At 44.1% G+C, this 26421-nt stretch overlaps 1 protein-coding gene across 2 annotated transcripts in view; it reads right to left on the bottom strand.

The window, feature by feature from the left end:
• Positions 1 to 511: 511 nt before the first annotated feature.
• SOCS7 (suppressor of cytokine signaling 7) overlaps positions 512 to 26421 on the bottom strand; it is a gene marked incomplete at its 5' end in the record, with an annotated part of 36432 nt that continues 10522 nt past the window's right edge. The window contains 8 exons of one of the 2 annotated variants that reach the window (XM_080923966.1): positions 512 to 5188; positions 9387 to 9537; positions 9972 to 10107; positions 18265 to 18393; positions 21921 to 22089; positions 22580 to 22710; positions 23557 to 23658; positions 24109 to 24213. In XM_080923966.1, the coding sequence (XP_080780092.1) occupies positions 9417 to 9537; positions 9972 to 10107; positions 18265 to 18393; positions 21921 to 22089; positions 22580 to 22710; positions 23557 to 23658; positions 24109 to 24213 (893 nt within the window). In that variant the 3' untranslated portion in view covers positions 512 to 5188; positions 9387 to 9416. The remainder of the gene's footprint in view (positions 5189 to 9386; positions 9538 to 9971; positions 10108 to 18264; positions 18394 to 21920; positions 22090 to 22579; positions 22711 to 23556; positions 23659 to 24108; positions 24214 to 26421) is intronic. The other variant, XM_080923965.1, reaches the window with a different exon arrangement.

Genomic DNA, 26421 nt, shown 5'->3' with positions numbered 1-26421 from the left:
CTAGTAGTTTTCCAACAACCCTGCTTTAGAGACAGTACTGGGTGTCTCATGGCTGCCAGTGGGAACCACTACCTGACCAAGGGTGAAGTCAAGAGAGAGACTGAAAAACATAAAGCCAAGTAACAGATCATTTCTAAACATTTTTATTTCAAATCTCTTTTCATCCCTCCCCAAAAAGACATGGGTCGGTACAGCAATCATAAAAAGGAGATACAAACACAAGAGTCAAATGTCTCCCGCACTGACACTTACAAAAAACCGGGAATTATACACAGGGTTTCCAAACAGGACCTGCAGCAGCTACTAATGTCCCTTTACAAGAGTCACACATGCCTATTAGTACAGTATTTACAGACACCCCACTCTGGAACTAATCCACAGGGACATCCCCACACCCACCCCTCTATGCCCAGAAAAATACCAAAACACACCCAAAGTGCATTTGTTTTGTTTATATCAAAGCATCTTTCCCTCTCCCCATCCCACCCCAGACCCACCCCCAATTTAAGATTGGCCTGCAAGTCTATTTTAACCATTTAGTTATTTTTATACTTTATGAAAATAAATTATACAGCAACTATTTTAATAAATTAAGCACAGAGGGAGAATAAAGGAGGAAAACTAAATGGGAAGACAAAAGCCAGGCCACGCTTTGGCTTGGAGGGCAGGGGTGGCTAAGCAGGACAGAGTGGTTGTGGGGTACGGCTCCCCGGCGGTGAAGAACCCCCAACCACCGAGTCCAGAATGACACCCCTCAGCATGGAGTTTCTGAAAAACCACCAGAATGCACAGCAGTGCCTGTGCCATGCAGCACCAGTGCAGGCATCCTAACGTCTGGCCTGCCCAGATTGGTGCCTGGATCTTGCCTGTCCCTCTGGGGAGCACCAGGGATGGAGGAGTGGTCAGGGCAGCCCACTGAGCACAGCAGGGGTCACACCCAAGTGTCTCCAGGAGCAGCTGCCTCCGCAGTCCAGCTGCGACCCATGTTGCTGTCTGCCCAGCTGCTTGTCTGCTCCTTGTTGCCTCCCAGCACTATGAGGAGGGATCAGTGGGGCAGGGAGCAACTCCAGGGACTCTCTAGAACCCTCTGAAGATGAAACGAGTGAAGGCATGTCACAACTCAGCATGCAGGATTGGCTTTCTGGGAGGTAGATGAAGTGGGAAGGGACAGGACAAAGGACAGGAAAGACAAGAGGGACACTGGAAGAAACTAGGTGACCCCTACCCAGGACACTAGGAAGCAATGAAAGAACCAGGACGCATGAATCTGCATGTAAAGAAAGGTCCCTTTCTCTGGCAGATTACAGAATCATTTCTCTATTTTCAACTGCAATTTCACGTCCCCAGAGTCCTCTCAATGATTAAACTCAATCTCACTCCCAAAATGCTGTTCTGATTTTTCAACGAAGGCCCGGTCACACTGTACTGACACTGGAGTACAAGGCTCCAATGCCAAGACAGATGGACGACCATGGGGGACTTGCAGATGTGACTCTTGTGGCCCAGTAATTCTACAGCTGTCATAATGGGTCACACCTTTCTTTCTTTTTTTTTTTTTTTTTTTTTTCTTTTTTTAATAAAAAAGGTTTTACTCCCCAGGAGCAAATAAATCATTTGCACTACTGATAAGCACTGCTGCAAATAAAGACGGCTACACGTGTGCAATAGACAGACTCAGTGCAAGGACAGCTGTGCTGACAACAAATAAAACCACACATCCACTCCCCTCCCCACGAACCAAACCAAGAGGATTCCCATAGGGAAAATGTCTAACTCAAAGCTCTTCCCCTCCACACAGTGGGCACGCCATTCTCTTAAAGTGGAAAACAAATCCTAGTCCCTCCTAGTGGAGATGTTCCCAACACCCCAACCGCAGACAAGACTTGGACAAATGAGGGCACATGCTCACACAGAATTCTAGACCAGTGGCGGCTCTTTTTATCTTGCTGACTTGGCCTCTCACTCCTGGGCTCAAAGATTAAGGGAAAAGCAACAAAGAAGGGAAGGAAGATGTTACCTGGGGGAGTTTTTCCTGTCCCTACTTCCCATTGGGAGAGGGACCTCAAGCAGGCCATGAACTCCTAGGAGAATGAGGAAGGCTGAAAGATGGCTCCCTGGGGCAGTGCTAGGACTGTACTCTGATGTTTCCCAGTCCTCAGGGACGTGCATCAGTGGGTATGTGTAGCCATCCCATCATCCCTGTTTGGCCTCAGAGGCTCAGCCCCAGTAACAGAGGGACAGGAGAAACAAGCTATGAGACCCTTCCAAGCCTTTGTTTTCCAAGAGGCTGTTGTGCTGTCCACATTCACTTTACCTTGGTGCTAAGCCACAATCAAATCAGGACAGTCGGACCCACAGCCCAGCTCTGCTCCCTCATGCCTACACTGCCAGCAGAGACACACATTTCAAGTAACTACAGGTTGCAGCAGTTGCTGTCACTAGCTTACATGGACATACCCGTCTTGAGGAAGGTTACAGTAGATTAGTTATAAACCAGTCAAGGTTATACAGGCTGCATCTGGCAGTAGTGACACCCCAACAACAACTCAGAAAAGCACATTAGGTCTCTAGAAGTGACTGCCTTTTTCAGTTTGTGACTGGCACATAACCACCAAAGACAAGTTCCTCTGTGGATTGCAGTTCCATTAGCACTGCCCCACCATCAGCAAAAGCTGAAGGCCAGCCAATGCCCTCTGGCCTTACTCCTGCTCCCTTCTCCAGCCAACCTGCAGCACAGTCAACAGGTACAACTGCTCTTCCCAATCGCTCATTCCTTTTAACAAGGCCTCCTGGGTGCCAGGCACCTCCTAGAGCTGTCTCCCACAGTTGTGCAGAGTGGGTCTGGCCAGCTGCCTGTGACTGGAACATCAAAGCACATGGCTTTCTGAGGCTGCCACGCTCTGGAGCAGGTCTGCATTGCACCTGAGTATAGAAATTCTCCACTGGTAACACCAGGACCAGAGAGGTGTTTGCTGACTTCTGGCTTTGCCCTCCCTTCACCACACCCTCATTCTCCCTAGCCTTCAAACCTGTCCAATGACTAGAAAGTTTTTTGCGATCAAGTTAAGACTGATGTTGACCTAAAGCAGCTCCACACTTGCCACACATTTCTGCTCTGTATTTTTTCTGTCAGTGTCCTCACCTACAACCCAAAGCCTTATCACCAGAGCCTTCTTAGACCATCTGGTCTACCCTGGTCATGCCCACGTGGTCTTTAAAGATGGTCCTTGGTTTTCTGCTGCAATGAGTAGCGCTCCAATTCCTTCTTCTACAACAGTCACTTTACAGTTCCCTCAGGGCAGGGTCTTATCTTCTACCTCAAAACCTTCCACACTACCTAGCTCAGACCATGCAAACAATGCAAACACGGGTTGAAAACTAATTTTTATATCATGGGTGGCTGAAATGGGAGAAAGAATCTGTAAACTGCAAATATTAATAAGACCTCTATGGAATCTAGATTTTGGGTTCCAGAATGGCCCTTTCTACAAGATGGCAAGTGGCCTATATCCTCCAGAGGCAGAACTTACAGGTATGCTAGTCTCTGTGTCATGACCTTATGATGTTAGGGGATGACCATGATGCCCATGGTCTGATGGCATGAAGTATGATGACCGTGCAACATGTCAGAAGTGAGTTGGACTGACATGTGCATAGTTCATTCTGGGGCTCATTTCTTGATAGCCAGATAAGAAAGCACATCTCTGTGTTTAGCTCGAGGAGGAGGGAGCCCATAGACCACTTTCCACATAAACAGTTTTCTAAGCTACCTAGACACAGGGCTTCACCCTCACCATCAGGAACCCTAAGACCGACAATATTTCCTTTGTCATCTGAGGCAGACACAAGCAGAGAGAACTCAAAAGCCATCACATGAACACTACAGGGTTGGGAGTTATGAAGACCCATCAGCCCAACTGTCTATCTTGAGTAGTTTTGTAGGACAGCAAACTTAGGTGGCCCACGGCTGGATGTGGCCAGTTTCAGACAGTCTCCTCAAGCACATCCATCTCAAAGGCAACTTTCAAAGTAGAATCTGACAGGTCCCAGTGTTGAAAGGCAATGGGGTCTAGAGAATGCACATGGGGAAATGAAGAAGCCCTTGCCACCTCCATCTCAGGGGTGGGATGACACTGATAAGCCTATGATCATGAGACGCCACGCCTTTCTGCACTACAGAAATCCCGTTAAGGCTGAGACACGCAGACTCCTCTAGGAGCACCATAGCTGTTTCTCACTTCCCCCACATTTCCTCTCACTAGCTGACAAGCAGGGTAACACTGACTCCTTAGCTGTGGGTATGCTTTGCCAGAGTCTGGAGGCATGCTCTAGGCGTGGGGTTGTTGATGGTGGGGTGAAGCCCTGGCAGCCTAAGATTGGAACTCTGAACTGCCCACGTGACAAGAAACACCACTGCCTGCACAGCTGGCAGAAGCAATAGGAGTGTTGGTTTGACCAAAGTAAAATAGTAAAATACACAGTTACTGAGGGGAAGGGACTGAGGATGGAGGAAAAACCGAGATTGCCTCAGGTCACTGAACTTAAGGAATTTAGTCAACAAAATGCACTCCAATTCCATGAGAGGCAATTCTGGAAACAGGTTTTGTAAACCTTGAAAGGGAAGGGGTGGGAGCAAGCCCTTCCTCAGCAAGCAGAATGAGCAGTTCCACTTTCACTCGCTGTCCTTCTCCCTGTTGAAGCTGGAGAGAATTGGACACCTTGCCTCAGAAACTTCCAATCTTCTTCTATATGTCTCTGGCTTCCCCTGCCCTTCCTCCAGGCTCATGGAAAAGAGCTTCAATGCTGCCTTTGGCACCAGCTGAACAACCAACCCCTTTGCCCCACTTTCCCCTTGACCTGCTCATCCCCAACACCACTTTCAATTCAATGGGTATAGACCCCAGCTGCCTTCCACTGACAAATGTCAATTACTAAAAGGTAATTTCTGAAAATAAACAGTGTTAAGACTTCTTCCAGTTTTCCAAGGAGCTCATCTAGTCCTGGGGCTCACGGGGTTGGGGAATGAGGAGTTCCACTTGGAGGATGGTTGTGTGCTTCTTCCAAGCCCTGGGGCTACAGGGCAACCAAAGTCTGCCAAGAATCACAACCCTCTCTTCTCTTTCTGCCAGATTCTTCTTTTGTGGTAGCTTCATTTGGATTTTCAAACTGGAGCCTGGCGGTCAGATGCCTAGGTAAAAAGGGAAAGAAACAAAACAAAACAGTTCAAACAGAGCAGCAGACCCACAGGGAGGGAAGGAGAACCGACTAGGCACTGTAGATGGGAGATGATCAGCTCCAAAGCACAAAGGCAGCTGGATAGCCTCATGCTTCTACAGATACTCAACAGCAGGAGATGTGGCAGCTGCCTTTGTTCATTTTGGTCCTTCTTCTGTCCCACAAAGTCACAAAGAACATAACCACTCCTCTATAAGGACTTCTCTCAGCTGCCTGATAGTGTCCTCACATATGACGCTGTTTGAAGCCTCCACCCCAAGGCCTTCTGAATATGTTCCTATTGATGTGGGTTCCTATGGGGCACAGCACTCACAGAAGCCACGTTCTAACGGAAGGTCCTATCACTTCTCAATAGGGAGCTGGACAGACATCTCAGTGGTTAAGAACCCTCATTGCCTCTGCAAAGTAACTGGGCTTGGTTCCCAGCATCCATAAAATGGATTATGAATCCCAGTAACTGGTTCCAGAGGACCCAGTGCCCTTTCTCGGTCTTTTAGCCTCTACAGACTCTTGCATGCATGGGTGTACATTAAATTACAAAGGCACACACACACACACACACACACATACACAAATACTTTAAAAAGGAGCAGTATCCAGTAGGTGCACCTTCTAGTTCCTACTATCTCCCCACTGTGACTGTTTTTATATCTTTGAGATAGGATCTTGGTATAAAAAGCAGAGTGGCTAGGCAAAGCAGCACCAAACCTTTAATTCCAGGACTCAAAAGGCAGAGGTGGGTAGGTCTTTATGAGTTCTAAGCCAGCCAGAGCTACACAGTTGATCCTGCCCTCATCTCAAAAAACAAAACTCTTTTGGGCTGGTGAGATGGCTCAGTGACTAAAGACACCTGCTACAAAGGCCAGAGTGACCCCATGGGAACAGAGGTCCTGGACTTGAGAGACAGTTGCTAAGAGCACAGCTCTGGTGGGTCACAAGTACCTGCGATTCCAGCTTCAGACATCTTTTGGCCCTTCAAGGCACTTACACTCATGTCTACACACTCCCCCAATAACATCATTAAATAAAACTTTTATTTAAAAAAAAAAAAAAAAAAAGAGGAAGGGCTATAACCTGTAAGCCAAATAAACTCCTTTCTCCCTTTAAAAAACAAAAAACAAAAACAAAAAAAAAAAAAAAGAGATCCTACTGCTTTAATCTTTGAGGTGCTAGGATTGCAGACATGTATCATCAAACCCAGATCCTGTGCTACTGTTTTATGTAAAACTACCACACAGGAGAAATTGTCCTATATGCTTAAACCCTTGCTTATTCGAGGATCCATCTCCAAGGCACACGACTTGCATATACCTGAAAAGTTGAAGTTTCACATCCAGTCTGGAACCCTAAGTCTGAGCTCTGGAGCATTCCAGAGCCATCATTTCATGGTCTCTGTCTGGTTTACCCTCTGCCTTTGTTAACAGTTATAAGCATGGCTCACCTGCTTTCTCCTAACAGCACAGGATCTAGGACTTCAGGGCCCAGAGGACACATAGTACGTTTACCCAGCCTAAGAGAACAGATGGTGGGGCTGCAGAAAAGAATGCTTAGCCTTTAAGAACACTGGCTACTCATCCCAGCACACTCATGGCAGTTCCCAACTATTTGTAATTCCAGTTCTAGGAAATTCGATGCCCTCTTCTGGCTTCCATGGGTGGTAGGCATGGATGTGGTACCCAGATATACATACAGGCAAGATACCTATATGCATAAAATTATTTTGTTTTGTTTTTTAAAGAAAGAAAGCATATAGGACAGCAACTCTATAGCTGTCCCATGCCTTTGGAAAAAGAGCAGAGGTCAGGAAAGCAGAGCTCCTATTCCCCTTAAGGCTGCTGCTCCTATAGCCGTGTGACAACAGGACCAAGGAACACAAGAGAAGCACAAGTAGTCAGTGCTTAGAAACAAGGCCCAGAATAAGGGGACACAACAAGAGCCTGCCAGATGACACAGGCATGGAACTGAGCACAAGCTTGTGGCCAGCACAGCCATTGCCATTCCTCATGCTGCTCCCACTCAGGCCACCTGAGCACTAAGCCAAGGGTGGTGGTGCTTTTTAATCCAGAATTTGGGAGACAAGAGGCAAACAAATCTCTGCGAGTTTGAAGCCAACTTGAACTCCAGACTAATCAAGGTTACATAATGAGACCCTGTCTCAAAAAAACAAAAGCTGGAGAGATGACTCAGCCGTTAAGAGCACTGGCTGCTCTTCCAGAGTTCCTGAGTTCAATTCCCAGCAACTACATGGTGGCTCACGACCATCTGTAATGGGATCCGATGCCCTCTTCTGGTGTGTGTGTGGTGTGAAGACAAGAGTATTTATATACATAAAATAAATAAATCTTTAAAAAAAAAAAAAAAAGACCAAAGCAAAACAAACTAATTAGACCAGGCAAGGTAGTGTATAGTGACACGGTCACACCCTACACAAAGGGAGGTGGGGGAGGGGATCTAGTTAAAGGAAAAAACAAAGATACAGTTCAGGTTTTGTATGCAACCTGAATTTGGTTTTGGGTATCTGACTTTTCCGGTAGGGACCTGTACTTAGGTGTGTGCGTGCACACACACCAATACACAACTAAATTTTTAAAAAATCTTAGAAAACAAAACCAGAAAAACTAGCGATACTCTGCCAGCATAGAGGTGTGGTGATATATGCTGTAACTCAGAACTTAAGGGGATGCAGACAGGACAATCAGCTCATCAGACTCTGTCACAAATCAAAAAGTAGAGTGGCCCAATGGCTCCAGAAGTGGAAGGAGTCAACTGGCCCCAGGAGCTGTCCTGACCTCCACAGTCGGCATTCACACAGCAATGCAACGACCAGTGACGACAAGAAGTCCCAACACAGAGCCCAGCAGACCTCAGCAAGGAAATGGGGAAATGGTTGACTTGAGTGATTTAATCCTCACTCATTCTTTTTCTTTGTTATGTGTATGTGTCTGTGTGTGCTTACACACAGTACAGTGCCTTCAGACACCAGGAGAGGCTGCTGAATCCCCGAGTTATAGAAGACTGTAAGGTGCTGGACATGGGTGCTGAAACTCAGGTCCTTGGCAAAAGCAGTATGTGCTCTTACCTGCTGCTGAGCCGTTCTCCAGACACTACGCATTCATTCACTCATTCTCCCTCTCTTCCTCTCTTCTCTCCCTCCCCCCACCCATTTTGTTTTGGTGGGGGTGGGGGTTGAAACAGGGTCTCATGAAGCTGTGGTGCTAAGACCAACTTTGAGCTCTGATCCTCTAGCCTCCATGTTCTCAGTGAAGGGGTGGCAGGCATGTGTCACCATGCCCAGTCTCTCTACTCTTTCAAACATTTGCTTTGAGGTAGCTAGGAAAAGACAGGCTACCTTTTTTCATCCCCATCTCAAGCTGTGAGCCTTGGAGAAACTCTTACTGCAACACACGCCTTTTGAAAATAAAGGCGTTCACTAGTTCCTTAAGCTTACCTCCCCACTGGGCTCTTGCTCTCTGTATCATCGTACATGTATCTTACAGCAAATATGGGTAGTCACACAGTGTTTGCCTTGCTTATGCTCCGTGATGTTTGCACACTGCTATAGATGCCTTGAGTTCATGATTCTCTTTGCTGCCCACTCCCAAGTGCTACATATATAACATGTTCAGCTTTGTAAAGGAAAAAAAATTTTTTTGAATAGTTAGCTAGGAATGAAACTTGGGACCTCATGAGTGCTAGGCAAGTAGTCTCCTACTGAAATATACCCCAGCTCTCTTTTTACTTTTTAGTTTGAGATAGGATCTGACTAATAAATGAATTGAATCCACTCTGCAGCTCAGAAAGGCTTGGCTTGGCAAATACTTCATAAGGTTGCAGTTCTCAACCTATGGATTGTGACCCCTTTGGCAAGCCTCTATCTCCAAAAATACTGTTATTATGATTCTTAACAGTAGCAAATTTACAATGATGAAGTAACAACAAATTTTATGATTAGAGATCAGCACACCATGAAGAACTGTATTGAAGTGTTGCAGCACTAGGAAAGTGGAGAACCACTGGCTTAAGGCCTTCATAACTGCTGTGTTTTCTTTAAATGAAGTGATATACCTATTAGAGAATCAATTATCAGAAAAACTCAAGGGTCAGAAAGTAACCTAGTCCCTAGGCTTGACAAAGAGGCAGGGTGCTCCTACCTTCATGTTGAACAGCAGGGACCCTTGCTGCTACGTGGAAGGCTCCACCTCTTGCTTCTGTTTGGAAATGAGCTGAGCTTCCTTTAGGGACAGGTACACCTCTTCCTGAGGATCATAGTAGTAGAACTTTCGAATGTAAGAGATCAGAGGTCTGTGGGAAACAAGGAGACAGACTGTACCATGTATAGGGACATTTCTCAGGAACTGTGATTGCTGTTTCCTTTAAGAAAGCCATCACTTACTAGACCCTCCCCATTTCCCCACTCCTTTCTGTTAGTATGACTTCTGAGCAGTTTTCGTCAATGTGACAAAATTCTCAGCTTCCCATCCTTACACACTCTGTCTCTCTCACTCTACTGCACTGCACTCTGCCCACGGCCTGCAGATGAGGCCAGCACACACATCTTCCTTTTGCTGCAACGTCACAGCTCCAGAGTGAAGTGCTAAGACATGAAGAATCGAAAGAACACTGCCTACAAATGTTTTATGCCAGGCTTGGCCTCTGGGAGCAACTTACAAGCTTCAAAGGCACTTCTATTTCTAATTCATTCACCCCCGCCCTAAACCCTGATAACCCCATTGTACTTAGGCAGTGGCAGATCCGGGATATGATCTATTCGGACAAGCTGCCGGATCCGAAATCTGCAGAGATGCTGGAGGGATTTGACATTGCTGAATCTGGACACTGGATAGAGCAGCTGTACTGGAGTTGGTGGCAGTCCTTCAAGAATAAAACCAAAGGAAAATACTCAGAGAATACTGAAGCGAACCACAGCTACCAGAGGAAGAGCTGTGGGGTGTCATGGGGGTATTTTAGAGTTCATGGATATACTCTGTGCTAAAGCCCCTCAAGAAGGGCTGTTGATAGCCATCTGTAAAAGCACCACTACCATATTTTACTCAAGGGAATTTTGTGTCCTCTGATAACCTTTCAGTTTATTTTTTTTTTCATAGTGTCTTGTTACATAGCATAGGTCCTGAAACACTATGTAGACAGGCTAGCCTAAACCTAAAGCAATCCTCCTGCCTCAGTCTCCTGAGTACTGGGACCAGAGATATGAACTCTAACACTTGGTTTCCAGAACCTTTTTTTTGGGGGGGGGTTGGGCCTCTACCACTGAGTAAATTCCCAACACACCAGACTCACTCAAATTGTGGAGAATAACACAACAAACACCACCAAGCTAGAGCCTGCTTGAGGCCCAGGGACCAAGCCCAAGCCTGAGGTTCTCAGGGAAAGATAATAACCCAAAGTCTCTCTGTTGGGAATAAGAAATACATGTTCAGCATTATCTAGCAGTATCTTAAAGATCAGGACTCAGGATGTTCAGAGGTACAGTGGTTTGAACGCCTTTATTACCAGAGAGGGTCCTGTATTGAAAGGTCAGTCTTCTCTGGGGCAGTGTTGACACTGAACATTTAAGCTCTGAAAGGCCCCACAGCATTCCAACTAGTATGCAGGGAGGAACTGGCATCAGGGCTGCTACTCCTGCAACTGTCTATCCGGGCCAGGCCAGTTTGGTACTTTTCTCCCCTTATTCTCTCTCTACTGCTGGAGTATCAGGCTGGGCTACAGGAACAAGAATGACTATGCTTCTGAGAGACAACCACAGCAGCTTCAGCAGGCTGGGCTTAGTGCAGCAGTGTCCGTGCCTGCCAGGCTCCAGGCAAACGCCCTGCATGGATCAGAGCTCCTGTGCTGGGGACGCCCAACCCGTAGTCAATGCCATAAAACAGCCACCAAGGACAGCATCAACTAAAACACATTCAAATGAGCTAACCATGTTCCGGTTTCCATAAGTGAAAGGACTATGGAGAGTAAGAGAAGCAAACTAAAAAGACTAAGAAGTGGGTTAGAGAGATGGCTCAGTGGCAAAGAGAGCTAACATCTCTTCCAAAAGTTCCAAGTTCAAATCCCAGCAACCACATGGTGGCTCACAACCATCTGTAATGGGATCTGATGTCCTCTTCTGGTGTGTCTGAAGACAGCTACAGTGTGTTCACATTTGGTTTTTCAAGGTAAGAGTTCTCTGTGTAGCCCCTGGTTGCCCTGGAGCATGTTCTGTAGACCAGGCTCCAAGCTGGCCTTGAACTCAGAGATTCACCTGCTTTTGTCTCCTGGGTGCTAGCACTAAGAGTGTGTGACACCACACTCAGCTAGGAATTATTTTCTTGGCCACCATCATTATCCAAAGAAAATAAAATTCTACCATTGCTGGGGTTTAATCTCAAACAGTTTTTGATTGTTTTTGATTGAAGGCCTGAGGGGAAAGAAAGTGTAGATTGTCTCCAAAAGCCATGTCATGGTTGTTGACAACTGACATTCTCCAAAAGCCAATCAATCACAAAACAGCCATATTGCACTGTTAGTAAACAAGAAAACTTTTCTGTTTATCTTAAAAAAAAAAAAAAAAAAAAAAACATTTAACTCAGGCTCTTCCAGAGGTCCTGAGTTCAAATCCTAGCAACTACATGGTGGCTCACAACCATCTGTAATGGGATCTGACGTCTTCTTCTGGTGTGTTTGAAGACAGCTACAATGTACTTATATGTAATAAATAAATAAATCCTAAAAACAACAACAACAAAAACAAAGCCAACATTTAACTCAAAACCGTACTTAAAGAGATGTCCCTCCCTCCACTCCATACATGAAGACACTAGGTACCTGTGCATTCAGAAAACCTGTTCAAAGCACAGCACTAATAAATAAAGGCAGCCTGCCCTCACCTCCTCTCCACCTAAGGAGCACAGCACTGGAAACCTTTGGGGAAACCCCCGTTGGGTGACTGAGCATTTACCTGCTGATAAAGACCACCCATGACAACCAGCACTGACTTTTGTATGACTAACCTCTGCTAGACACCTTGCCTGTCACAGACTAAGGCTCTTGTTCTGAAAGACTTTATTCTTCCTCTCCCATCCAGGTGGATTTTTCTTTAATGTAAGTTTTATTTTTTAGTGGTATGTGTGTGTGTGTATGTATGTGTGTGTGTCCCCCCCCCCAGAAGGCCAGAGGTAAATATCAAATCCCCTGGAGCTGGAGTTACAGGCATTTGTGAGCCACTGTTAAGAGAAACTCTAAAGAGCAACAAACACTTTAAAAAAAAAAAAAAAGATTATGTATACGAGTGCTCTGTCTGCTTACCAACACCCACACCCCAAAGTGAACAAAGTCTAAAAAATAACTAGACAAAAGTGCTGAGTACGTAGCCATGCTGGTTAGTTATAACTCTACACTGTATACATCTAGAGTCTGTGCTTGTGGAGGACTATCTTGCTTATATTTATTGAGGAGGGATGACCCAACCACTAGTTTGTATAAACACAGGACAAAGCTGAGCAGCAGCTTGCATTTATTGCTCTGTCTCTAGTTCTGGCTAAGATGTGATCAGCTGCTTCAAGCCTTTGCTAACTTGACTTGCCCACCATGATGGATGGTATTCCTGGACTCTCAACTGTGAGCTCAAATAAACCTTTTCTCAGTAGAGCCAACAGCTGGTTCTCTTCCACAGGACCAATTCCCAGCACCTACATGGCAGCTCACAACCTTTTGTGACTCCAGTTTCAGAGAATCTGATGTCTTCTTCTGGCCCCCTCAGAGGCCAGGTAAACATGTGGTACACAGACATGCATACAGGCAAGACAGCCATCATATTGTGTTGGACAGTTTAATGTCCACTTGACACAAGCTAGAGTAATATGAGAGAAAGGAGCATCTGCTGCAGGCCATTTTAGCTGAGGGGCATTTTTTCAATGAGTGATTAGGGGTACAGGGGTACTGGTGCCAGTGTTGGGTCTGGGTTCTATAAGAAATCAGGCTGAGCAAGCCAGGAAGCAGTGTTCCTCCATAGCCTCTGCATCAGCTCCTGCTTCCACGTTTACATCTGGCTTGAGTCCTGCCTTGGCTTCCTTCAATGAACTATGTGACTCAGAATAGGTAAGTCAAATAAACTCTGCTCCCCAAGATGCTTTTGATCATGGAGGGGTTTTTTTGGGTTTTGTTTTTGTTTTTGTTTTTTTAAGATTTATTTATTTTATGTATATGAGTAAACTGTCATTGTCTTCAGACACACCAGAAATGGGCATCAGACCCCATTACAGATGATTATGAGCCACCATGTGGTTGCTGAGAATTGAACTCAGGACCTCTGGAAGAACAGTCAGTGCTCTTAACTACTGAGCCATCTCTCCACCCCTTGATCATGCTGTTTTATCACAGTACTAACCACCTAAGACACACATAAAATAAAAATAAGTCTTTTAAAGTGAAAGTAAACCTTTTCTTTCTTAAGGTGTTTTTACTTTATAGTATTTTTATTTGTTTATTTGTTTTGAGCCAGAGTCTCACTGTATAGCTCTGGCTGGTCTAGAACTAACTTTTAGATATTTATCTGTATTTCTGTGAGCATGCACCTAGAGAACCCATACAACAGTACTGGATCCCCGAGATGATATTCTAGGCAGCTGGCAGCCACCTGATGTGGGTACCAAGGGAGTCTTCTGCAAGAGCAGCCGGTACTCTTCTTACATAGACCTATCATTTTTATTTTATGTGTATGAGTGTTTTACCTACATGTAAGGGCACTGCATGCATGTCTGACCTGAGGAGGCCAGAAAAGGATACTGGATCCTTCAGAACTAGAATTCAGACAGTTGTTAAGCGTCATATAGGTGCTGGGAATGAAACCCAGGTTCTCTGCTAAAGCAACAAGAAAAAAAAACTAAGTTAGAAATTGGTACCAAAACTAGGGACACTGATAAACCTGATTATATGGCTCTTAGGCCACTGAAACTATTTTGTGGGTAAATGTAGAAGAATTTGGAACAGCACATTTAAAACATTTTTGAGTGCTGGAAGCAGAACTTAACTGGCCATTCTTGTGGGGACTTAGACTGCCCAGATACTAAGGAAACTTGGGACAGTGGAGACCTACTCATGAAGTTCCAGAAGAAACAAGGATTCTATCAGGAACTGGGCTAGAGGCCATTAATGTACTTTTTTAGCCAAGAATGTGCCTTGCTTCCGTTTACATCTGAGAACCTGAGAAAAATGGAAAGCTAATGGACTAATTTCTTTGGCAAAGGAAATTTCAAAACAAGAGAGCATTCAGGCTAGTGCTGAGAAAGCCGCTGTGATTGTTAAAGAGGCCAGCACCATTGAGAAGAAATCTATCTGCACTAACTCAAAAAGGAAAGGAATTCTGAGAAGAGGCTTGGCCCATCTTGTGAAGACATGAGTTCATTTTAAAAGAGAGCCTAAGTTCACAGGCCCTTGAAAGTTGGAAGTGTATAGCTTGTTTGATTCTATAAGAACTCAGTTAAGACCTTGGATTTTTTAAAAAAGCTGGTGATGGGTCAGGAAGGTGGCTCTGTGGGTAAAGGCACTGAGTCCAAGCCTGACTGAATTCAATCTTCAGAGCTCATATGGTGAAAGGAGAACCAACTCCAGCAAGTTTTCCCCTGACCTTTCATGAGCACTAAAACACACAAATATATACACATATGTACAAATAAATAAATGCATTTTTTTAATTAAAAAAAAAAAGATGAGGGCTGGAGAGATGGCTCAGCGGTTAAGAGTATTGACTGCTCTTTCAGAGGTCTTGAGTTCAATTCCCAGCAACCACATGGTGGCTCACAACCACCTGTAGTGGGATCTGATGCCCTCTTCTGATGTGTCTGAGGATGGCTACAGTGTGTATATATATATATATATATATAGATAGATAGACAGACAGACAGACAGACAGACAGACAGACAGACAGACAGACAGAAGAAACTGGCTGAGCTGTGGTGCATGCCTTTAATGCCAGCACTTGCAGAGGTAGTGGATCTCTATGAGTTTGACCAGCCTGATCTACAGAATAAGTTCCAGAACAGCCAGAGATACAGAAAAACCCTGTCTTGAGAAAAGAAAAAAGGGGTGGGGAGATGGTTCAGTGGTTAAGAGCACTGACTGCTCTTCCAGAGGTCCTGAGTTCAATTACCAGCAACCACGTGGTGGCTCACAACCATCCATAATGGGATCAGATGGCCCTATTCTGGTGTGTCTGAAGACAGTTACGGTGTACTTATATACATAAAATAAATAAGTCTTAAGGGAAAAAAAGATGAAATTGTTAAAGATAATAGGGAACTTTAAGTCAGTTGGAAGGCATACACTATATTATATAACATGGCTATGAGCCTATAAGGAGCAAGAGGTGGAGCTGTGAGAGTTAGCGCTGTCATTTTAACAGATCTATAATCACTTCCTATGCCTTGAGCACAGCTGTGTAAACTTGATTATTTTAACTGACACAGAAAGACCCATTCAGGTAAACACTTTTACAAATAAGTAAATCTTAAAAAATACTAATAAAACAAACCAAAAACATTTACAAATTACAGAGAGATGTAAAGTTGAACATAGTGGGGCATGCCTTTAATACCAAATATTGGGGACAGGGTAGGTGGGAGTGGGGTGGCACAGAGGCTGGTGAACCTGAGTTTGAGAGACCAGCCTGGTCTAGTGAGTAGTTCTAGGAGAGCCAGGGCTGTAGAAAGACCTTCACTCAGAGAGAAATTTAAAGACAAACTTGTAATGGGCTAAGACTAAACTTTAGAGTATAGGGAAAGGTATTTCAATGATCCCAGCACTGGAGAGATGGAGGCAAGAGAATCAGGAGTTTAAGGTCCCCCTCAGCTATATATATATATATATATATATATATATATATATATATATATATATATATATATATATATATATATATATATATATATATATATATATATATATATATATAGTCAGTTTGAGGCTAGTAAGGGCTTCATGACACTCCCTAGAAAAAAACAAGCAAACAAAAGTTTTGTTGGAAGAGTTGTGTGGCTGGCAGTGCTCAAGTCCTGCCTGCATGGTTTTCACGGTATACCTAGGAACTGGAATGGTTACTTCCTTCTCCACTAAATATCGGAACTGGATCAGTCAAGCCTTTGGCTAGAACAATGATTTTACAGGAAATCCAGAGAACCATAGAGGTGATGGGTAATTCCAGCCAGGCAGAATGATATTTTGTTTAAAAAATATTCTTGAGACAGGATCTCATTCAAAATCGCTGAACTTGATATATTTAAAATTTTGTAACTGCAAGGTATAGCAGCAGATTACATCTATAATTCCAGCACTTAGGAGGCTAAGGCAGGGGAATTGCCACAAGTTCAGGACTAGTCTAGGCTACCTATTAAGTGCTGAGATCAGAAGTTCATTGTCACCTAGGGAGTGTACTTGAAGCCAGCCCGGAACAAAGACATCATCTCCCAAAGTGAATAAATATATAGAAAGAAAGAAACAGGCAGACAGCAGCAAATGTGCTTCCACTTCAGGGCTTGCCCAAGAACTGGGCTGTGTGGGGACTGAATCTGGGGAATAAGCTAAGTGCCCTGTCCCATCTACTATCTACAATTTTAATAGACTAATTAATCAATTAGCTTCTTTGAGTTCTTCATAAGAAACTTGACCTTCTACGTAGTATATAATAGGCATATAAGGATATAAGTGGCCAATACTACAGACTCTAGTCCGGGCACAATATTAGAATCTTAGCTGCAGTCTCTGAAGGTGAAGCACATCTATGGGATATAAGAGCTGCACCGGTGGAGCCTCTCAATCCTCACTCTTCCCACCATCTCTTCCTAAGGCTATGTGTTCCTGCAGGGCATCAACCAGCTTACTTTTATCCTGAGTTACAAATAAATGTTTGTTAAATAAATACCCATCATAGCCACAAATGTAAAATTGCTAAGAAGAGTCAATTGTAGAAGAACTCCAACATTTTCCTTCAACTAAGACAAGCACATGAGCCCCAATGGTGTTGGCAGCACTACAGCAAATACCAAATGAAGTGAGAATTAATACAGTTCACACCCTGTCGTGCCTTATTTAAATCACCAGCATTATACAAACATCACTGTCACCTGGCCCAATCCTGCTCCTGATGTTCCGCCCGAGGCTCCCCAGCAACTCCTACATTTTAGAGCAATTTCTTGGCACCCTGCTTAGGAAGCTAATTTGATTCAAAGTGAAAGCATGAAGCTCTCACTTTAAGTTCAGTTTGCATCCTACAGATTCCTCACAAAGCTTGTCAGTTTTCCTTACCTAATGCTAAAAACCAAGTTCTTCTAAACCATTCCTTTGCCTCCTCTGATAGAGACCAAGCAGATACCTTCTTGAATGGGCTGGGTGACTATATGACTAAACTAGTGAAACCAAGATCAAGACAGTGCTCCCATGTGGAGAGAAGTCTTTGTTCTTCAACACAGTGGAGATGTCAATATACCAAACAACAACAAACCCACTCCTCTTTGACAGTTAGTACACTAGGGACAAATCCATAGCAAGCATCTCTTAATAAACTACAACTGCACTCAGCCTGCGAACCCACTAGCCACTGCCTTTCTGGTGAGTCCACTCTCACGTCCCTGTCCCTAGGGAAATGCTAAGAGTTCACACTGCCTTGCTTCCCAAGTAAGACGCCTGTAACAGCAGCAATGAGTCATCTCAATGTCAAATGTTACACCATTTTCTTATTCATGTGGTCAGAAAAGCAGAAATCATTCTTTAGGACATTGTAGCATTAATGTACAAGGGCCGGCATTAGTCACTGGACTCTGCAGAAGTGGTTGCTCCAATAGCCAGGACAAACAGTTTTAGTGGCCTTTGCTTGGGGACTGGATCATTCTGGTAGGATATCATATCCTATTTGTGTTTAATAATTAATATTACTAGCAGGAGGCTGAGGCAAGAGGACAGCCTGGGCTACACAAAACTACAATACAAGAGTAAGGCTCTGTTTTTAAAAAGCAACAATAAAATTACTGAAACTACACTTTTACCTGGGACCCTGGATCTCAAGAAATAGAGAAATTTCCCATTCTTAGAGTGCATGATGGCCCTCCTAATGAACTCCACCACCGACTGGCAGCGGTCCTCAAACTTGGGATGGCACCATAAGCTGAAAGTTCCTGAAATGGAAAACAAAGAGCAAATTTACAAACTTTTTTGGTGAAGTGTGGTAACACGTTCCTGTCATCGTAGCACTCGGGAGTCTAAGGTAGAAAGATCTGAGCTAGAGGACAGACTGGGCTAGGTAGCAAAACTCTAACAAGAAAGAAAAGGGGGGAAGAGAGGAAAGAAAAAGAAAGCAAAATAAAGAACCTCAAATAATCTGAAAGGCTGCTTTGAACGTTTTAATTTTCTGTTTGTTTGTGTTTTGTTGTTGTTGTTTTGGAGACCTGGTTTCTCTGTGTAGCCCTGGCTGTCCTGGAACTTGTTCTGTAAACCAGGTTGGCTTTGAACTCACACATCAGCCTGCCTCTGCCTCCTTGTATTGAGATTATAGGCATGCATCACCACCTCCCAACTCAACCTTTTTTTTAAAATAACTGAATTCTTAAAAATTAAATCTTAAACAATATTTTTAACTCATTTTTTGGGGTATGGTGGCACACACCTTTAATCCCAGCACTCTGTAAGCAGAGACAGGCAGATCTCTATGAGTTTGAGGCCAGACTGGTCTATAGACTGAGTTCCAGGACAGCTAAGGATACACAGAGATGTCCTGTCTTGAAAAACCAAAACCTAAAACAAACCAACAAGAGAAAAATAAAGATCACAAAAAAATTTAGAGGGGCCAACAAGATGGCTCAGTGTGTAAAGGTGCTTGCCAGCAAAGGTAACATCCTGAGTCCTCACTCTAGAACCAACATAGGACAAAAGAATCGATTGCCTCAGGTTTCCTGTCTATCATACACAAGTGGTAGCCTACACACGCTTGAACATGTGCATTCACAAAATGAATTAAAAATAATTTTAAAAACCAAATATCAAAATAAAAAAACAAGGATTTTCTTTTCCATATGTATACTACTTCTTAAATGACTTCCTTCCTACATCTGTATTAGTAAATGCTACGGTCACCTGTTATCTAATGAAGACACACGTACTATGATGCATGTGAGAGTTGAGGCTCTTGCTCTTCACGGCAGGCACAGGGAAAGCAAATCAAGTCTTCTGTTCTTTCCCATGCCAGAATGTTGACGTTTCTACCTCAAACTCCAGAGTCCCAAAGGCAAAGGGAAATCTGACCTCTTGTGACTTAATACTAGGTTCCAAAAGAATCACCCACAAAAGAACACAATTTGGAGTCCTAATCACTGCAGGGAACTGCAGATGGGAGTCTCTGCAGCTACTCTTACAGTAGCACTGAAAATGATGAAGGCATGTCCCAATGCCAGCGACTATCAGAAACAAAGCCTCTTTCTACTAAAAACCCTATTTGGTTAAAAAGAAAGGTCCTTTAAACAAAGAGTAACTGGGACAGTACTTAGGAGGGAGGGCCACTTACTCCCTTGACCTATCATGAACCTAACAATCAAGAAGTATTCATCTGGGGCTGGAGAGATGGCTCAATATCACTGACTGCTTTTCCAGAGTTCCTGAGTTTAATTTCCAGCAACCACATGGTGGCTCACATCCATCTGTAATGGGATCTGATGCCTTCTTCTGGTGTGTCTGAAGACAGCTACAGTGTGTACATATAAATAAATCTTTTTAAAAAAGTATTCATCTACCATTCCCAGAGTCTAGTCAATTATTAGTCTGTTTTAACAAAATTGCTCATTCTGAAATGCTGTGTTTTATATTTGGTTTATCTGTGATTCTGCTTCTTTGGGACAGCAGAAAAATTAGCAGTGTTGGCTTCTTATCACATCGACTTCCAACAGTTACCTAATCCATGGCTTCTTTTCTTTTTTTAAACTAAGATTTATTTGTGTGTATGGGTACACAGGAAGCCACAGAAAGGCATCAGATTCCCAAGAATTGGGATTACAAACAGTGAGTCACTTGACATGGATGCTGGGAACTGTCCTTTGGGAAAGCAGCAAGAGTTCTTACCACTAAGGCATCTTTCCTAACCTAATTCATGGCTGCTACTTCTTTTCTCCTCCTCTTCCAAGATAGCCCTCTGTCTCTAGAGTGCTGAGGTTAAATGTGTACCACTACCACCACCTGCCGACATAATGACTTCTTAAACTTTTTCTACATATGATCCTTTTTTGCCTATGAAACTTTACATGCAACCCAGATGTCTAGGTATATAAAACAGGTATAAAGATAAAATATTTTCTGAAAATAAATCACAAAGTAATTTTATTTTTGTTTTTATTTATTTTTCATTCTGTGAGACAGGGTTTCTCTCTGTAGACAAGGCTAGCCTAGAACTCAGAGATCCATAGCCTGATTCTGCCTCCTGAGAGATGAAATTAGAAGTGTGCACCAACATGTCCAGCTTTTTTCTTTTTAATTATGTAAAACATTTATTAAATATAAAAACGAATTTGCATGCTAAGATAAATATATCTGCTACTTTTACAGAAAAAAATTAAATCTTGGGCTGGTCACAGTGGCACAAGCATGGACAAGAATCAATTCAAATCCAGTATTGTTTATATAGTTCAAGGCAAGTCTGGGCTACATGAGATCCTGTCTCAAACAAACAGACAAGACAGACAGACAGACAAAACAAGGATTAGGGAGATAGATCAGTACAAACATAAGGGCGTGAGTTTGGATCCCCAGAATCTGTGTAAAACTGGGAATGGCATCTCATGCCTGTGTTTCCAGCACTCCTATGGCAAGATGGAACCCCTACAGCTCAGGTCAACTATACTGGCGATGCTGTACCAGTGAGCAGAGAGCCTGTCTGAAGGTAAAAGGCACAGACCAACACTCAAGACATTCATGGTGTCCTCTAACTTCATAGGCACCCTGCAGCATGTACATCCCTGTACTTATCCACCCACTCACACACACACACATATCCACAGAGAGAGACAGACAGACTGGAGAGCTAGATTAGAAAAGCACTCATCACTCATCACTCACATCAGACGGCTCATAACTGTTGGGATTCTGTAAACCCCACCCCTCAGTGACCTGACACTATAGAAGGGGCTGCTCGCCCTCCTCTCTCACTTGCTCTCTCCCCCTCCTCTTCCCCTTCCCTTCCCTGCTCTCTCTCCATGTGCTCATGGCCGGCCTCTACTCCTCTACTCTATTCCTCTCTCTCTCTCTCTCTCTCTCTCTCTCTCTCTCTCTCTCTCTCTTCTCTCTGCATGACCTGAATAAACTCTATTCTGTACTATACCGTGGCTGGTCCCTTAGGGGGAAGGGATTCCCAACACGGATCCCTCAGAGGCATCCCCCTCTCCTTCAGGCTTCTCTGTACCTCCATGGGCCATAACCCCTCTCCCCCCCCCCACTTTCCTAACATTGGTGCCAAAACCCAGGACGCCATCTTTTAACTAAAATAAGTGCTGATAATTCTAGTTCCTGGAGACTCAATACCCTCTGCAAGTAGTACATAGACATACACTCAGGCCCACCCACAAAAATAATACAGTTTTAAAAGGAGGGCGGAGGACTAACTCAGCAAGGGTAGGAAAAGGCAAATCTGAAGAAAGTCTTTCCCAGAGGCGGCAGCTCTTACCTCTATAGTGCTCCATTCTAGTGTGATGGGTGATACCCTGTGATCGAAAGCTGAGGCTCAGGATGTAACGAGGATCAGAGCTGTCTCGTACCAGGAAAGAACCATCTGGCTTCCCTTTCAGTTTCATCTCTGCATCTTCCCAATTCATTGGTCCCCAGTACCAGCCACACTATAAAAGATAGAAAACACTAAAGTAGTTAACAAAGAAATGCCAAAGTCCTGGGCACAATCTGTCTTACCAGAGGAGACTTCCCCCATTCTCCAAGGTATCTGAGAAGGTAAAAGGCATTAACACTTATGCCAACCACAGCGGAAAGCACCAGGCTCCTTACACTGTGGGTCCTCCTCTGTACGAGGACCAGTTCTACACCTTATTACCAGTGGTCCAGTACGAACCACAAGGAACTGGGTCAGTTTACCTAGTAAAACCATCTCACACTGTTCCAAGTATTTCTCTGCAATCCTCCATTGTATCTAACTTTTCCCACCCAAATTCAGTCTTCTTACATTTCCTATAAAAGGAACAACAGCCTATTGTCTAGCCACCGTCATTATGGAGGCACAGAAACTCCTCTTCCTCTAAAAACAGTAAGGACAGTACAGACATAGAGGTCAGGCATGAGGAGTAAAGTGAGCTGCCGGCCCTCAAGCATCCCTACCTTTTCCAGCTCCCGAAGGCTAGCTGCAAAGCTGCTCGAGTCTGGCCGGTAGAGGGGACACTGGAGGTGCTGAGGGGGCTGGCTGTGCAGGGATTCCGATGCTCTGATGGGAGCAATTCGGGGAAATGCATCTGCAGGGCAAGAAAAATGAAGACCACTTGTTTATCCACACTGCTCTAATCCATAGGCAGACTTCCCTTCCCCCAAAAGATGCTAACTGAAGAGGGGCAAGGCATTAGAAGCTAAGCTGAGAGGGTGGGAGCCAAAGCAGTGGGAAAGAGCTGGATGAGCTGGAACGAAAAGCTGTGTGAGCTCGTGTAAGCTGTGAAGGATGAGTGGGGGCATTCAACCCCAGGAAAGCAGTAGGGGAGCTGCTCACTAACCTGACTAAGGTGACTACTTCAGGGGCTTCACCAGCCTAGAGCGATTCCAACTTCTCCCACCTCGAAGTGAAGTGCCGGTAAAGCAGCCTTGGAAATAGTGACTCGCTTACTTGCCCAGGGAGAGTAATGATTTTTGCCAGGCAAGTAGAAAAGAATGCTGATTTCATTCATTTTATTCCTTGGGTACTGGAGGCTGGCAAAGCAGGTATGGGCTACTAAATGCTTGGTACTTATTTACAAGGCTGCAGTAAATACCAAAAGCTTAGGGGAAAAATCCACACAACTTTGATAACCAGCAACACAGTAAACTCTTCACTGAACTGACACATCAAGGCAACTTTTTATGTGACATCTCCTCAGGAACTGCAAGGCAGCCCCAGAAACAGGAAGTAGAAATCCCAGGCCTTTATTTCTAAGAAAAGTAAAATTTACTTCCATAAAAAAACAGGTTAGAAAAAAAAATTCTCAGACTCATTTTCAAGTTCTAATCCAACCAAGGGAATAGTTTGAGGCTTTCTCCTAAATTGTAATTTCCATAAGTAGACTTCTCCCGTCCTTCCACTCTTACGAGTCTTGGCTCTAAGCTAAGCTAACCTGGGGCGTGGGGTGGAGGAGGCGGAGGTAGGGGGAAAGACTGCAAGGAAGACCCCATCGGAGCCACAAGGACAGATGTAGGCAGCGTCCCACTGATATCATCTACAAGAGAGAACAAAAGCAAGAGGTTCAGCAAAATGAGCACATAGCAGCGAGGTGGAGGCAGAGGAGAGGATTTCAGGCTGCCCTCTGGGGCAAGGTAGCCTGGCCTTCATGCTATCTGTATGCACAGGCAAGTCACCCTAATCAGCGTTGCTTTGCTGAAAAGCAGGAGAGTAAGTGTAATCCTAAAGCAGCTCAGTAGCAACAGACTGAGGGCAAGGTACATGTGAAGCCACTCAACACAGGGAAAGTCAATATTGCTTCATGCAAATAAGATGCCCGCCCATCTAAGTCCCTACAGAAATGACAGGGGTGTGGAGAAAGGGACAGGAAATAATTGTGTCAGCAATAGAAACCCATAACCTTATCTGGCCCCTGACCAAAGAGCAAGTCCCTAGAGCTCACCCTCCCTACAGGGCAATATGGTAAAAGGGTGATTTGAGACTATACCTAGGAGGCTGAGGCTTCTTCTTGGAGGAGGAGGGGGAGTCGGAGGGTGTGGAGAGGTCAAACCCCGCTGAGAAATGTCCACGTCCACAAGTGACACTGTCTCACCTGAGGATTCACATAGCAAGCATGTTACAGAAGCACAGTGTCCAAAGGAAAGGGAAACAAAAGGCAAGCAAGGGAGGCAAGAGGGCAGAGGTCCCTAAACTCTGCGGGCTAGAGTTACCCTGAACACCAACTGTTTTAAGATCTAGATGTTGCCGGGTTGGACAGCCAGGGCTACACAGAGACAGAATTTATCTCAAAAAAAAAAAAAAAAAAAGCAGAAAAGGTCCAGCTGTTCCAGATTAGTGAGAGGCTCAGAGGTCAGTCAGGAGGAGCCTTGCTACTCTTGAGCAGATCCACATTTATTTTTCTACACCCATATAGTGGCTCATAACCACCCTAAACTCCAGTTCCAGGACATTTAGCACCCTCTTCTGGCCTCTGGAGACACCAGGCACACACCCCGTATACATGTATAGGCAAAAGAACTCATCTACATAAAGAAAAATAGGGATGGTAGGATGGCTTAGTAGAAAAGGGGACTTGCTAACAAACTTGAAAATCTAAATTCAATCCTCAAATCCTGTATGGTGGAAAAAAGAACTGACTCTTGATACTCTGACCTCCAAATGCATGATGTGCCACACATCCAATAAACAAAATGTAAATAGAGAAGTATATAATAACTTTCAAAATTTAATCATTTTATTCCAGGGTTAGAGAGATGGCTCAGGGGTTAAAAGCACTGCATCACTCTTCTATAGAACCAAGATTTGGTTCTTAGCACTCGTACAACAGCTCACACCCATCCATAATTCCAGTTCCAGGGTATCTGATGGCCTCTTGTAGCCTCCACAGACACCAGGCACGTAAGTGGTATACAGATACACATGTAGACAAAATACCCATACACATAGAATAAAAATTTTTTAAAGTCCTATCTCTTCTTTACCACACTGAGGTCCAAGTTTCCTTAGGAGAAGAGCATTAACTGAGCCTGGCAGTGAGAAAAGTCACCCAGTGCTCTTTGCTACTGACTTACCTTGAATCAGGGCTCTAATCCTGAAAAGGAGTCCTTTATCAAATTAAACCATGCTAACTGTCTTTGCAGACTTTCATGCCAGTTTGAAGCACGGTAAGGGTCGTGTTCAGTCAAGTGGACACGATGAATGCAAGACCAGAACACATTAACAGCTGGGGGAAGGGCCATTGAGGTGGCTAAGCATACAAAGTGCTTGCCTCCAAACCAGAAGACCTAAGTCCGACTCCTATAATTGTCCTCTCTCTGGCTTCCTCACATATGTGTTGTGAAATACATATGTGCATACATATACATTAAATGTTTAAAAATAAAGAACTGCTGGGTAGCATGGCAGTATAGTCCTTTCAACCCAACAATCGGGATAGAGACCAGAGGAGATCAAGGCAGGCCTCTGCTACACAGCTGAAACCCACTTGGACTTTAGACAAAACTAAAGTCACCTGTGGAAGTTTTAGGAAGCCATGGACTGCTGTCAGCCTCACTGCTGTGAGCGTCCAACAGGCATGGACAAGCCTCTGTGAGAAAAGCCTAGGATATCACTTTCAGAAAAATCTACATGCTCCTAAAGAGAAAACAACTATTAATTAGAAAAGTATGTAGCCAATAAGATAAGCAATTCTGTGTATAGAATATCATTTGTTTTAACAACCCACTGGAACCTATATGGTTAGGGACCCACTGGCCTGGAAATGTCCATTCTAAATCATAATTCTTATAATCACCTTTTAAAAGGCCATAATATCCAAAGGAGTTAAAGATTGGCATTTTAGGGGTTGGAGAGATGGCTCAGCGGTTAAGAACACTGACTGTTCTTCCAGAGGTCCTGAGTTCAATTCCCAGCAACCACATGGTGGCTCACAACCATCTATAATGGGATCCAATGCCCTCTACTGATTATACATAAATAAATCGTTTTAAAAAAAGATTGGCATTTTAAATTTGATTAATTAGTTAATTAGCTGTTTAGATAGGGTCTCACTATATAGCTCTGATTGGCCTGAACTCTCTACATAGACTACACTAGCTTTAAATTTTGCATTCCTTCTTCCTCTGCCTCCCAAGTGGTGGAATTACAGGGGTAGGTTACCACACCCAACCAAAAGACTATTTTTTTAAAGGGCTTCTCAGACTTGAGACAATGTAAAAAGCTTTTACTTACAGCTTCAATTCAACCAGGAACTTTCCACATGACTGACAAAAAACAGGTCTCTCTCTGAAAAGCTTCCCAT

This window comes from Micromys minutus (assembly GCF_963924665.1).
Source record: "Micromys minutus genome assembly, chromosome: 10".
In the NCBI taxonomy this organism is placed as follows: Eukaryota; Metazoa; Chordata; class Mammalia; order Rodentia; family Muridae; genus Micromys; species Micromys minutus.
The sequence above is the reverse complement of the archived record's forward strand: the minus strand, read 5'-3'. Positions and strand labels throughout refer to the sequence as shown.